Source organism: Columba livia, chromosome 16, assembly GCF_036013475.1.
Source record: "Columba livia isolate bColLiv1 breed racing homer chromosome 16, bColLiv1.pat.W.v2, whole genome shotgun sequence".
Lineage (NCBI taxonomy): Eukaryota > Metazoa > Chordata > Aves > Columbiformes > Columbidae > Columba > Columba livia.
Window position 1 is genome coordinate 12,673,927 of NC_088617.1, and position 15,183 is coordinate 12,689,109.

At 44.9% G+C, this 15,183-nt stretch overlaps 1 protein-coding gene across 6 annotated transcripts in view; it reads left to right on the forward strand.

Moving 5' to 3' along the window:
• The window catches only part of NFATC2 (nuclear factor of activated T cells 2), a 93,619-nt gene that overhangs the window by 28,693 nt on the left and 49,743 nt on the right, over window positions 1-15,183 (forward strand). For all 6 annotated transcript variants that reach the window (XM_065032519.1, XM_065032520.1, XM_065032518.1 and 3 more), the window contains exons 4-5: window positions 5,549-5,751; window positions 7,824-7,996. In XM_065032519.1, the coding sequence (XP_064888591.1) occupies window positions 5,549-5,751; window positions 7,824-7,996 (376 nt within the window). The remainder of the gene's footprint in view (window positions 1-5,548; window positions 5,752-7,823; window positions 7,997-15,183) is intronic.

Below are 15,183 nucleotides of genomic sequence, written 5' to 3' on the forward strand. Positions count from 1 at the left end.
CAGCAGGAAAAGGGAAGCGGTAGGAGGAAGCGATTTCTCACACGGCTTTGTATTTGTGTCTAATTAAATGTCGCTAGTCGAGCTCTGTTTTCTCACTTTTCACTACCGGCCATGGCTGGTCAGTCGGGATCACCCCGGTGCTGTTCTCCAAGCTGACCACACACATGCACACCCCGTGACTTCCACAGGGAGATAGCAAGTAGTATACAGTGGTTAATGGGCTAATCCTCATGTTACAGTGAGCTGAAACAAGCAAGAGAGCTGCTTGCTTTTGAGCAAATAAAATAACCAAGACTAGAGAATTCTTTCCCCAATTTTATACTTTTCTCTGTCAGTAGCTTGCATTGTCTAGGCAAGAAGATGCGTGCAATCAGCCTTAAAGATGCAGCTTTTTAGCTTCCAGAGGAGAAGGAACTAAATTCCTGATAAGCCAAGCTCTGTTGGGATGAATGGGAAACAAATGACTCCCTTCTACTCTTAAAGGCAATCGTCATCTGTATCAAACAGGGAAATGTTCATTGCGGCTCTTCAGAGGTGCCCGTAAGATTTGCAGGTGCTCCTGCTTTTGTCTTGCAAACCCTATCACTGTTTATATGCAGCCTTTTAGATGTGCAACACCCAAACTAGAAAACCCCAAGAAAATTTGTGTCCAAAACCCCTCCATTAAAAGGCAGAACCTCACAATACCTGTGGAAACTGCGCTGCAGCTGACGAGCAGTGTTACTGCACGTTTGTGCCATTTGCAGAATGGGGTTGGCAACCCCTGCTTGTGTATTTGGAGCTGGGATCTCACTTTGTGGGACGATGTGAAATTTGAAATAGTGCAGGAAAAGAATATGTTGTTTCATATGCCTAATGTGTGGTCTCGACGGCTGCGGTTGCCAGGACCATCGCAGGAACTGTGCTCAGGCAGGTAACTGGGCTGCTGATACACAGTAGCTAAAGGTACATCTGCTGCTTTTTTGCATGCAGAATTACACATGTACCTTCCTGAAAATGGCACTTAAATACTCAAATTCAATTGGTATTGACTCTCAGATGGAGTGCAGAATGAATGAATTTTATTTATGCAGAGGCAAGGCGATGATTTTAATCATGCCACACGTTTCCATTTTGTTTAGAAACCTAATCATAGCAGCAAACCAAACAAGAAAAGTCTCCTTGTTTTCTGAATGATGTTATTTGTTTATCTGCCAAAGTGCTTTGCATTTCCTCAGGTCACAGACCAGCCCATGTCTGGCTATGTTAATATTATAAGAGCTATGCAAAAGCAAAGTTTAAGAAAAATCCTTCAACTGAAAGAAATAGGATCTTAAAATCCCAAAATAGAGTATGGAAAGGTACACATCATGTCTGGCTTCTCCTTCCCCTTGTGGCAAATGTGACTCAAAGGTGTTGGGTTTTTTCCAGCTCGATCTGTATACAGTTTGGGGGAGTTTTATTGTGAATAGGTCACCTTATAATACACAAAAATGTTTCCTCCTGGAGTTCTGCGTTCATAAATCTTTCTCAACTCTCACTCTTTTGAAACTGAAAGCCAGATGACTTTGTTTTCTTTGTGGAAAGAAGAGTGAAAAGGCGCGAGGGAGCACGTTGGCGCGGGGCTGGTCCTGCCTCCCGCTGCGCGCGTTGCTGCGGGTGAGCTGCTGTCCCCTTCCCTGCCATGGGCACATGTCGGGACTGAAAAACAGAGACTTTTGAGCAGCTTGGTTATTGCTGGGGGAGGAGAAAATGAATTTCTAAGTGATTATTTTAAAAAACGTTTTAAGTCTTCACTTCTCTGTAGGGTTCTTTAAGGGTCGCTTTTATTCCTCCTTTGTACCGCCAAGGAAAAGATCAGAGTTATGGTTAAATACTAAAGCAGCTGCCTAGCATAGTGGAAGTGAGTGTTTATTGAGAGTAACAGTCTCTCCTAGTTCAATTTTGAAGAGAAACATATATCTGAAACAGCATTAATGTGTTCTTTCATTCTAGCTCACAATGAGTGTTTCTATATAAAAATGCAGCACAAAATATTAACTCATTTCTGTCCCTGCAAAGAAGGGTCAGCATCACTGTTCCCCCGGTACAAATAAACAGAGAGGTTGTATGGCATGACCAAAGCTATTTAGTAAATTGGTGGCAGAGCTGGGTGTAAAAGTCCGATTTTAAAGTTCCTGGAGCATTTCTGTGGGCTGTCCATCTTGATTTCCTGCTCATAAGTCATCCTGATAGGTTCTTAGCTAGTGAAAGTTAGATGGAAATGCTTACGGTGAATTATGACCTATATTATCCTTTAAAAAGTAATCAATTAACTCAATTTAAGGACACACACTTTTTGAACAGGGATAGTTGACTCTTTTGCATACATTTTTCTCTTTGTATTTTATAACGCTATTTTGATTTTACAGTGATGTCATCCCAAAGCTTTGCCATAATGCTATAAATTACCAAATAATTACATTGCTTTCTTCCACTGATCAAACAATTGATTTAAAATCTGGTCCTATGGAGGGCCAGAAGGCCTTTTACTATGTGTTTTATAGCTTTTTGTCCAGCAAATGATACAAACTTTGCCATATGAATGGGCAATCAAATCCTCTCTTCTTTGAGTATGTATAAATCTATACAGAGACACACTCACAGACATACATGTTATTAGAAGACCATGAATAGTTTTGCCTTGGGAACTCATTCTATACATGAGCAAACACCACTTAAAATTACTTTTAAAGGTGGCCTGTATTAAAAACTGTGTACATAGCCAGTTCTGTTACAGCTGCTACTGACTGTGCTCACTGGGGGCAAATGATCTTTTGTAATTTATTATCTGTTTTCTGCCATTCCAGTCTCCCACCTATAACTCTGGGATTTTGTTCTGCCCAGACATTGGGCAGAGTGAAAGCTGCTTTGCCGTCACTGTAATAACTGTTCCAGTCTGAAGGATCCTCTTGTCCCCTTAGCTGGATCCACAAAGAATTACTCTGTCAGGCATGACAATAAACATTCTCAGTACTTAAAAACTACTCTTCTCCCTCTTCCCTTGGTCACACAATGGCTTTGCATTGAAGGCCAGGAAATCTTGGATTTTGAAAGTACCATACTTCGGATGAGTTTTAGTACAGCTCCCAGGGGACCTGGGCTTAATGGGTCTCCATGGATAACAGGGAGTGATTCCTACATTCATGCCTCTTCCCAGTAGATCTATCATTTTGACCTCTGTTGCCTTTACTCTTCTATGCACTCTATACATTTCTAAATCTCCCCACGGCTGCCATCGTATTTATCACATTCTTGGCAATGCTGCTTCTCCAATACCAACCCCAGCTCCGCTCCCCCTCCACATCACTCCCAGAGCCAACTGGAGTGTTTGCATGAAGCCTTGTACCCTATTTTCCCTCTTAACAATCTCCCAAAGCGCTTGCGCGAGTGAGCTATCGTAGGTGTCTGAGCTGCAGCTGGGCTGCATTCTGTAATTCTTTCTTGCACAACCCCTGCTTAAGGCCTGATGACTTCAATGGAGCTATTCATGTAAGTGGAGGCTGCAAATTCAGGCCCTTGGGTTGTAAGTTCTCTGGGGCATAGACCCTGTCTTTGTATGCCTTGCAAATATGTGCTAGATGAGTAATGATAGCTCAGAAGAGTGAGTGTCGCTTTACATTTGCCATACTGGAGGAAGGTTGCCAGGATTGCATTGATGCTGCATGTGGTCCCTTCCAGGGGGGAATTAATCCTTCTGTGCAAAGATACCTCCTGCTGACTGGTGAAGAGAAAAGAATTTACAAAAAAGGTCTGGTCATGAATACCATTAGCTTAATCTTCCTTTTCTCTGATCTTCCAGTGCTATTTGCTTTGTATGGCTTCATCTAGGTTTTGCATGTGGACAAAATAATTGAAAACAAATTTAGCTTGTCTCAGACCGTAAAGTTCCCTTTCAGCTAGATCACTGGCTATGCGGTAGATAAATGTCTGTTTTTCATTTTTTGGTTATGTGAGAAATTTAGAATGGTTTGATTTGTAATTTTGAATGTTAATAATGAAGGAGAAATGTCCTCATCTCCTGGCCTATGGAGGCATTCTGGCTTCCTTCCCTCTCTTCCAGCAAATACTGTTTATAAGAGCCTGTTTATGTCCTTGAACCCTAGAGGCCCCAGTCTCTAAGGTCAATTAAGACCTCCTTGTGCTGGGTACTGTACAGTCAGAGACCAAAAATGCCATCTCTACCTATACAGGTATTATTTTGATGCAAAGCAAGAGGAATGGCTGAAGGTGAACGAACAACTAAGGGAAGGATGAGTTTCAAAGAGCAGTGAATCAATGCAAATCCACAGCAGTGATTTCAGGGAAACAAGAACGTATTTCCTTCAAAAGACTATTAAACAATTATGCAGATAGGCAGACTTTTATAGTGGAGATGTAGATATTAAAAGGGAACATTCTCCCTGGAGGAAGAGGCTGATGGGCAGAAAATGCAATGTAGGGAGTGTTTAAGAAGCTGAGGCTGGTGTTTGGGGCTGGATTTGGGAATAGATGTTGATAACTGAGTAGAAAATGAGAGGCGAGAGGGCAAAGAGAAGAGCAGAGCTTTGAAGATGAGGGCAGGCAGCTTATGTCTGGTGTGACGGACACGGGGGAAGCTGGAGAGATGTGAATCTTGGGGTGACTTGAACAAAGTGAGGAGCTGGAAGGACAATTCTTTCAGCTGGGTTTGAAGTGGATGTGAGTTGGGTGAGACTGTACATGCCAGTGCCGAAGAAGGGCATGTGGCAGGGATCATTAATTTCTGAAATATTTATATGTAGTTTAACATTTCAGTTCTCAAAATCACAGACACATTTGCTAGGTACTTCTTGTTGTGGCAGGGTGGGGGGGGAACTTTATGATTTAACTGGAGCTGAAGTAGGAATCACAAATTGAACTGAGGAAAAGTCATTTCACTGAATATTAGGCTGGACAGAACCTAGCATTTGCAAACTGGATGTCGCACAGGGCCTGATTCAAAGCCTCTCCATCAACGGGCATTTTCCGTTAGCCTTAGTAAGGTCTGGAGAAGGTGCATAAGGGAGCACCACGTATACCTGCAGGAATGCAAGTGGGAGAGTTCCTTCTGTCCTTGCTGTGCCTCCTGCTGATGGGCTGCAGGTGTGGGGAGTCAGCTCTCCTTTGCAGCTTCATCCACCTCACAGAGAAAAACCTTCTGAACCTCATTTAGGAATCAGTCACTGCAAATTAAACAATTTATCAATAGGTTTTGGAGACAACCAACAAATTTCTGGCAATGGAGAGCCTGTCTGGATTTTTTCCTTCTTGATGTATTTAGTATTATGTTAGTATTATAAATGTTAATTACATGTTTTCCACTAGCTCTCTTCCCTATGTATCATGGACTCCAGCAAATACTTTTTAGAGTATTAAGTGTCTCTGAGAGTAAGGAAGAGTCTGTACTACATATATCTTTATGCCTAATGTATGTCCATATCTATATATATGTCTGTAGATCTATTTAGTTTCCTGACGTGAAGGCATTGCAGGCCTTGTGTGTGATAATAGATTTTTAATGTCTTGCCAGCTTCATGGTTACATGGAGAACAAGCCCTTGGGTCTTCAGATCTTCATTGGGACAGCTGATGAACGGATACTTAAACCTCACGCTTTCTACCAAGTCCATCGCATTACGGGAAAAACTGTCACCACCACCAGCTATGAAAAGATCATTGGCAACACCAAAGTTTTAGAGATCCCACTGGAACCCAAAAACAACATGAAAGCAACGTAAGCATATTTCTTTTTATTAGCTAAGTTGAGGAGGATTAAACAGGCATGTGAAGTTCCTTCTCTTTGGAAAGGAGTCACTTAAATGAATAATGGTGCTTGTTCTGGAGGGTCTCCCCTTTCCAAAGCACTGGGATGATATAGGAGTGTAAGACCCTTTTTACAAAAGCATAAGCAGCAATTACAGGCACCTGGGCTAAAGCTGCTTAAAGAGTTACTATTGATCAGTTGACCATGCAGGTGTTTTTGCTTTTTACCCCAATTGTCATGGTGACTATAGCATTATAATCTGTCATCTTCAAAGTCAGAATGGTTTTGTACGACACTAAGGAAAAGGAGACTCGAATTTCAAGTCCTTATGCTGCAAAGACAAAACGAGAAGCAAGGAGCCTTAGACAGTGGAGGAAAGGTGCATGATTCATTTTACAACATTTAATGGAATAGAAAACATCTCTTCTGAACTCGGCCAAGTGCTCTGGCCATGAAATCACACTCTCTTGTAATAGGTTAACAGAAAAGCAAGTACAGGCACATCTTTTCTATATTACTCCTTCCAGTTTTATGGAGGCAGAGGGATGAAGCGGGCACCAGTCTGAAACTTCAGGCTTGAATTTTTGCCAGGCAGCATGAGAGTGATTGTTCTGCAGAGGGAAGAGCTGTATCTCCATCCTTCAGAGGATACTGACAACATTGGCAGAGCAGCTCTGCTTTTAAGCCCCCCTACTTCATCACAAAATCCACATACTTGCGTTATATGTATATTTTTTTTTTCCAGAAAGTATACCTCATTCCTCTCTTTCCTTCAAGCCTCTCCTTCCCTCTGCACCCAAGGAAATAAATAAATGTCCGCATTTCAAACTTATGCAGCCAAGTGCTGAATGGAACATGATTGTCTGTTCCTAACGAGTAACCTTGGAGTAATAAACCCCTGCACACATGCAATGGCAAGGAACAGTGTGGGTGTAGGAAACAGCCTGGGATTCTTGCCTCTCAAAATGTGAATGTAATTCATATGATAAGAAGAAGAATGGTGTATCTTTAAAACTGATACCAAAATGCATTGACAGTGCCTGTTTAATGACAGTCCTCCCTCTGAGGACTATGGCTGTGCTGAAGATCTCAGATTCTGTAAATATTAGTTGGCACATTCTCTTGATGTAGACAGGCACATTTGCTAGGCTGCACTGGGTTCTTAAGAAGTGAACCTGCACTTACATATACCAATATTAAGCTGCAATGCTGTTTTAAGCAATCCTAGTTCTTTCTTTGCCACTTGGCTCCAACCTGCTCCCTACATCCTCCACTGCCAGGCCATTTCCTTGGCTGGGAAGAACATCCCAGTGCTTTGGGGGATGACACAGGGACCTGGGCCAGGGCTGGAGGGTCCAGTTCTAGCAGTAGCACCTGCCTTGTCTGAAAGGAGGGGAGAGCAATATGTTTCCTGCCTTGGAGTTGAAATCAATGCTTGCATTATGAACTGTGTCTGGATGGTGCACACAATTAGCTGGTTCGGTTGCTGTGACTCCCCGTGGAGCTGAACTAATTTGTCCACGTGCAGGCAATAGCTGCTGCTCAGTCTGTGGGCATGGAGCTGTTTGGAGAGCTGGCGGTGAAGGATTTCATGCTGTCCAGCTCACGGAGAGCTCCGGCACAGGCTCGGCTTATTGCCTGCCCCGTGTGCACTTGTGCTGGGTCCCTTTCTGTGCTGGGGTGGGCTCTGCCATGTGTGCTCTCCTGCTTAGTGCAGCAGACAAATAAGACTTGGGGTTATAATGCTTGGGGAGTGGCTTTTGCTGTCTCCAGAGCAAAGGCCACCCCGGCCCTTGGCTGGGACATGCTGAGCATGGACTCTTTGTGGAGGAGTCCAGCAGCATCCCTCGCTCGCTGTGTGTCTGGGATTCTTCCCCTGTAACTGCTGAAATGCCAGTGTCTAGATCCTAAGCAGAACAAGTATTTAAAGCTGTTCTTAACCCAGAGACTGAAGAAAAACAGCTTAATCCTCTTAACGGTCACCTATTTTCAAGCTGTTTGAGAGCAGAAATGTTAAGCTAAACGGTGTGTGTGTTTGGCAGCATTGACTGTGCGGGGATTTTGAAGCTGAGGAATGCGGACATCGAGCTGCGCAAGGGAGAGACGGACATCGGCAGGAAGAACACCCGCGTCCGGCTCGTCTTCCGTGTGCACATCCCCGAGTCCAGCGGCAGGATCATTTCTCTGCAAGCAGCATCGAACCCCATTGAATGCTGTAAGTGCCTCCTGAGATTTGCTATTTCTCTATCTCTTGCAACAACAATTGTCTTGCTCCTCTGTGCTCGAATAGGCAAAGGAAAGGTTCCGTGCACTGCCTGGGTCGGTGCCACCCTTTGCGTGACCTGTGGCTCTTTACCTATGTGCGCTCCCTTTCCTGAACCAAGCTTTGGCAGCAGGTGGCTCTTCATGGTGCTTAGAGCTCATGAGGGCAGCAAGGGACTTTGGGGCTTTTGCAGATTTATTAGTGTGTTGCTGCTCGATCGTTCTGGTTAGAAGCTCTTTTCTGGGAGGAAGAAGCCAATGTGTGTGTGTGTATAGGGACATATATGCATTCTCCCTGTATGTGCATGAGCTGCCTGCCTTCCTGGAAGTGGTTTTATTTTGAGTGGAGGCACAACCAGAACTTGTTGGCCACAAGCTGGCAGGTAGTTGGAGGTTTTGAATTCAAGCCTAGGCCAGGTCCTAGCCCTTCGGCCAGTCCTGCCTGCCGAAGGAGTGACCGCAGTGCTCTGATCTCAGCTGCAGCAGGAGCACAACTGAAATGGAGAAACAGGTTTGATTTTGAGGCTCGGGTGCATGCTGGTTGTTGTGTTTTCTAGCTGTCAGTGCTAAGGAGTGTGCAGCTCAAAAGGCTGCGCCTGAAGCAGGGAAAGCCCGCGTTGTTCTGGTATTCCCCAGAGGGACAGAAGAAAACTCACAGTTTTGTTTTCTGAGGGGCAAATCCTACAAGCGTGTATGCTGAGAAACCTGCGCCTCCCACGCGTTTTAACGTACTGGATCCTGAGAAAGAGAGGCCTCTGCTGAGGTGCCCCCCGTGTCGCAGTCATTTCTGGAAGGGCTCCACCCACTTTGCTGGTTCATGTGCATCCTGTGATGCTTTTTGTTGGTAAATGGTGCCTTTTCAGTGGTTTGGGGATTTCACAAATACATAATGAACAGTTTTCCTCTCCCTTTGCTGAATGACTCACCCCTTTAGCAGAACCTGTCTTGCCATAAGTCATGTGAAGAAAGTCATTGAAGAGTTTCCTATGTGTGAGCTTTATTTATTGAGATGCAGGCTTTACTTAAATAACAACAGCTTAGAATAAGAGAGGATCCAATTTTGGATGGGAAGTCAAGAGAAATTATGACCAGTGAATTATTGATGGCAGCTTTGAATAAAACAGTAGAAGTGAATAAACAAGGCAAGGTTAAGGAGAGGATGATGGGTACGTGTGGTCTTTTGGCAATGATTATGAGAAGATACCAACTGTCAGAGCACGTTTCCAGCTGAGTGAGGCCACCAGGCGAGGTGATGGAGAAGGGACGACAGTGGGAGTAGACACCACCTTTCTCCATAGGAAACAGTTACGGATCCTTATGATCCTTTATGGGACCAGGTGGCTGAAACAATAGTGGCCTCCACCCCAAACATGTCCCCGCCGAAACAAAGGCCCATTTGCTAAAGGAAACGTTCAGCAAACTGCAGCTCCTGTGGATAGGAAGGGAATCACGGCAAAGGACCACCTGGCTTCTCCCTCAATTTCTTTTCCAAGTGGAAACAGCCCATCCCTGCCCAAAATTGGGAGCTACCCAGTGGAGAAAACTGCAGGTGTAACTCATACATACAGTGTATGGAAAAACAGCACCAGCCCAGAGCAGAGGGTGGCTGGTCCCTGGGTCATGCAGGGAGCCCTGCAGATCACATCCCACTTACGCAAATCCTCCTAGAGGAAATGCAAGTATGAGTTAGTCAGGCAGTTCTAAGACCCTTCCACAACTGCACATTGTATTTGTGCCCATCACCAAAGAGTGTTCCAGCTGAAATCTGGTTGTGGTTTACAGAATAAGGTCGCATTTTTCCAAATTGTATGCGCACACCTAATTTGCCCGTGCAATGACTGCTACTTGCAATGGCTTGTTTAAGATGTCTAGGCATTTATCCTGAGATGTGTTTGCTTTGAGTTTAAGGGGCATAAAAAAGTTAAGAGTGGAGATATGAGTATACATGGCTTATTTTAATATTTTTTGATAGTTAAAATATTGACATGCTGGATGCATAGCAGACAGCAAAGCTCCTACAGGAAAAATGTATTTGTTCCCCAAGAAAAAAAGAAAGTTTTATTTTTGGAATATGGGGTATACTGGCAATTTGGAGAGACATGTTAAGGACTCTGCTTTTCTGAACTCTTGGATATAAAGTGATCTGGAGTAATAAGCCTCTTCTGTTTATAATACATGTTGCATTTTTAGCAATGTTTTTGCATTTCAGTCGCGCTTCCTGATCTCAGCTCAGTTCTGGGAAGACAGTTAAAATCACTAGTTGGTTCAGCAGGCTAACTCACACTAGAGATGATAGTCTCAGTCTCTCCCAGACAATCTGCACATGTTGCAGAGCTCAGTCCCAGGCAAGCTCAGGTGCCCAGTGGAGAAGGGACACACTGGGGCTCTGTGACATCGTCTCCATGTGTCCCACCTCCCACCTTCATGTGCTGCTGAGATTCTATTTTTATCCCTTTTTTCCTTTTTGCCATTTTTTTTTTGATGTGGCCACCTGGGATCCCCTGTCCCCTGGGACTGTCCTCTAAGACCTCTCCTGTCTGGTAGCTGTTAATAATATCCCGCTGGGAAAGCCTTAGTAAGTAGCAGCTTTAAGATAACTGGCCATTTCCCCATCAGTGGGGTTCCCTGGAGAGCACTGTTGCTACCAACAGAATAGCTGAGTGCTCTCCTCAGCAGAAGCCGATCCCGGCTGAAAACTCCCACCGGTGTCAGCAGATCATTAGCTGCAATGAAGCAAGAACTGTGAAGTATCTGCTTTTCACGGGGCGATTTGGTTCCACCTCATCTGTGTCACATTCAGCACTTGACAGGTTTTAGGAGGGGATTTCACAGGTTCAAAGCATCATCCGGAGCAAGTTCCTCCCCAGGCAGCTGTGTGGGAGGACCAAGGAGGTGATATGTTGTTAAATGATCAGTTATGCCTCAAAATGGACCTCATATCCAGACAAGCCTGCACATTCAGCAGCTTGCAGCTTTTTTCTCCTGACGCCTGTTGATTAGCTCTGAAGCCACTGAGGAGGCAAAGACATTTGAAAGCCCTCTGATAATTGTAGCAACAGGCCATCACTTACTTAGGGATAAAAAGTCTTGTAGGTGTGGTGCTGGAAAGGTGAGAAAAATTCCTTCTCCTGGGTGTTGCTCCATGCTGAGGCCATGAAATGGCAGCAAACCCCACCAGGGCTACGTGAGATGGCCCCGGGATCCACAGGCGACAGGTCCACGCAGCAGCTGTGCACACCTCGGTGCCGTCAGTCCGGCTGCAGTCGTGTGTCCCCAGGTGTCCATCCCTGCTTGTGCAGGTCGGTGCTTTAGGCATAGACATAAGCCAGCTCATGTAGGCGAGGTCTTATTGAGCAGGCAGGGCTATCACAGAGCTGCTCTTGCAGGAGGTGGTGAAATCACAGATGTGAAGAGTTACTGAGTTAACTCGTCCCTTCAGATACAGCCCTAATAACAACAAGCCTCTTGGCAAATCACCCGTGGAGGGCTTTGGTATTTGCAAGACCTGATAGTTACTTTCAAACCTTTAAGACAGTTTTTGTAACATTAGTTCTATTCCTTTGCTTTGATTTACCTCTCACTATGAGTTGAAGCTCATTGCTTGGTGAGTGTTTGATCTCTGGAGTTGCGTTTTGGCTCCTCGGCCAAAGCATCATGGAGCAGAGAAAGGAGCAGAGTTGGAGGGAGCTCAGAGCAGCCACATAAGCACCCACGAGGCAGCTTGTTTTACTCCGTGCTGTCAGCAACCAAAAACTGCTTCATGCACGTGTCTGCGAGAGGTGAGTGCAAGGCTTAGGAGTATCATCCGCACTGGGTCGCAGTTTTTAATTCTAATGGATCCTGGTTAAACCTTCCCAAAGTGTCTCACAGTTCTTGTTTTGTGTAATCCCTTGAGATGCAAACGATTGCACTTGTCACAAAAGAAAGAATCTAAAATCTTGTTCTTATAATAGATATTCCGAGGTGGTAAAAAAAGAAACAAAACCAAAAAAAAAACCAAACAAAACTTATTACTCAAGAACTGTGTGTCCATCTGAGGAATTTAAATAGTTTCTATTATTGACTATATTTTGTTCCACTGAATCGACTCAAATATCTTATTTCCCTTTAATCAATTTCCCTGGAAGTTTCCTTTATTTTTCTCTCCTTCTAGTAGATTTTTCCATAATATTAGACAATCTGAGCCTATGATATGTGACACATGAATAACTACAGAGGAAAGAGCTAGTCATGTAAAAGAATGTTGTCTTGGCAGAGCAGCGAGTGCTTTTCCTCGGCCGAGAGCTGTGCTGGTTGGAACACAATGACAGGCAAGAAGGAGCCCTAGTTTATTGAAATAAAAAGGCAGAACCGAATGGTCTCTGCACTTGGGAGATACCCATTTGCAAGTTTAACCGTAACTATGATTATTATGAGAGTAGCAGCTGAATTAAAGGTATTTTTCTCCCCTTTCATGCCAACTTCAAGACAGTCACATAGTTTGCTATGAAAACAGCTGGCACAAAACTTGGTGCTTTTTCTGAAGTAAAATGTTTCTTTCTCCTAAAGCACAGGATTTAAAAAGTGAGTTCTGACAACGTTTGCCACTTCTAATGTGCAGCAAGAAGATTTCAGGCTGGAAAGTCTGAGTCAGAAGGAAAATGCCCGCCCCTTTTTCAGGCTGTGAGAATAAACTCCCGCTTACTTTTTGTGTTTGCAATGCTGCTGTTGGTAAAAGCAAGCACCCCAGCACATTGCACGGAGCGTGGATCTCTCTGAGCATAATTGAAGCTCAGCAGGTCTCCTCCACAAGGGATTAAAGGGAAATGCTGTGCATACCCGCAGAGATGATCGACAGAGAAGTGAACCGAGGCCATGGTTTTCCTGTCATTAATCACATGCGGGTTTAGTGAGCTGGCTGCAGTTCATAGAAAGTATCATAGTTATCTGACACTGCTGCCATCAGTGCTTGTCACTCCTCCTTCGCAAGGACATCATAAAATAAATTACGTGCAGAGGAGGAGGTGGAGAAAAGCCCTCTATTTTTGGTGCTTTTTTCTTGGATGGCTCTGCGCAAACTGCTGATTAAGTCTTGCTGGCAAATTGGAAACTTGTCATTCATACAGAGTTCTTTTTTTTGGTAGCGTTTACATAACATTTTTAAGGTTTCCCATAGTTCACGAGGTTGGAAATTTGCTTTGTTTACCTGATTCTCATTTAAGCCTTTTACTGCCTCATATTCCCACCAGGACAGAATTCATCCTATCCCTCCAATTAGAAGATTGGTGCTCTCTAGGGTGCCTCACTGGTGTCTACCTGCCTGCTAGACATCTCCTGCCCTGGCCCCATACTGCAGCTCCCCAGCTTTTGCTTCTCCTCCCACCAGAAAGCTCAGGGTGCTTCAGTGTGTGATGGATGGGATCAAAGTCTCTCAGGACATTAATGCGGTGGATAAGCATTGGGCACAGGAGCTCTGCTCCTATCGGTCCGGCCACAGGCAGGCAGCGCGTGGTGAATAAACACAGTGTGACAGGAGGAATGAAATATTTACTTTGGCTCATTGAGGTTTGCACTGAGGTGAAAGAATTAATCCCACAACGAATTATACCTCTGCTATTGCTTCTAGGGTTTGAGATTTTTTTTTAGCATCATACAACCCGCTCTTCTGCTCTTCTCAAATCCAACAGAAATCAGTGGCTGGAGCCAAAAGCCTTTGGGTGTTTGGAAAGGCAGGGGCAGTGAGTCATGGCTTGGAGGCTTCCAGCAAGCTGGGGTGAGCTGGGGCTGCCCTGGGCAGGGGAAGGACCGGGGAGGTCCAAGGAGGGACCTGACACTTGACCCATCTCTTTTAAGTAGCCACATTTGTTTATTGACTTGGCTTATGATGGCAGTTAGATGTAATTAGCGATGACACAAGTGTTGTCCTCACCGTGCTGCAGGTACGCCTCAATCCTGCTCCTTTTGTTTGCCCAGGAGATCTCTCCGGAACTGATAACAAGGACAACAGGTAAACCTAAGCTTGGGATCCTGTGTTGCAGGTGGTAGAAAGGTGGCATGGAGCAGATTTCACTCCAGCAGCTGTTCTTTGGCCTCTGTTTATGCAGAGGTTTGCATGGAGGCCTCCAGCCACACAGCAGAAGGCGGCACTGAAATCGTACGCTGGTACATGGAGGCTGTAGACTATCTTCGCTCTGGAAGCGACGGTCAGACCCGCGCTGCTCTGTTCCTTGTGAGAGGCAGATCATATTAGTGTTTTTGCTTTGCCTAATTACCCAATCCAGCCCTCACTCTTATTGCACATGCAGGGAGAGAGATTGCAGAGATGGTTCCTCTCCGGAGGCTGTTAAGAGACATTTACCTTCAGTTAAGACTCTTCATAAAAAGAGCCAGCTTTTGGGCAAGACAAGGCAGTGCTTGGGAGCCCTCCAAGCCTGTGGAAGGAAACACGATGCTCAGGCAGGGCTAGAGCTGCTTGTCCCAGGAGATTCGTGCAGGAGGAGTGCTGATGGGGAGAGCTGGGCGGCACGGAGGGAAAGGGACTTTCAGGTGGAGCTGGGATCATCTAAGGAGCACAATAGGGAATACAGCTGAGATTGTCACTTTGAACCTTCTAGCAGCTATGAGCAACAGTCTCTTGGGGGAGATTTGGAGGCACAACAAATTTATCCAGGCAGTTAGTTGTCTCAAAATATCCCTTTTTTTACTCCTAGAAACCCAATAGCCTCTTTCCTAAAAAAGAAACAATTACAAATGCTGCAGGCAGGTGGGAAAGCAAGAAACATCTTCACCATGCTACGGCATACTTCCTTACAGCCAGCAGCCAGGCTTGTGCATCCCCTGCAAAGCAGGCCCAGAGTTTTAGGCTATGCAGGGGATAAAAGGGATAAAGGCTCAGCCCCCACTGGAGGTGATGCAGCGCTCTGAAACAGCAGCTCCCTTTCTCTCTTGTGCCACCGCATGCATTGTATTTCTTGGCACCATGCGTCCATGACATCTTGATTTGCAGACAGTCAAATAAAACAGAAAAATAATGTCCCCTGTTAATAGGTTGACACACTGCTTCAGGCCAAGTGTGAGTATTTCTATAGCATTTGCTTTGCTGCCTTATGTCAGTAACTGTTCCTATTGAAAGTAAACACCCCATCCGGTTAAATCAACAGC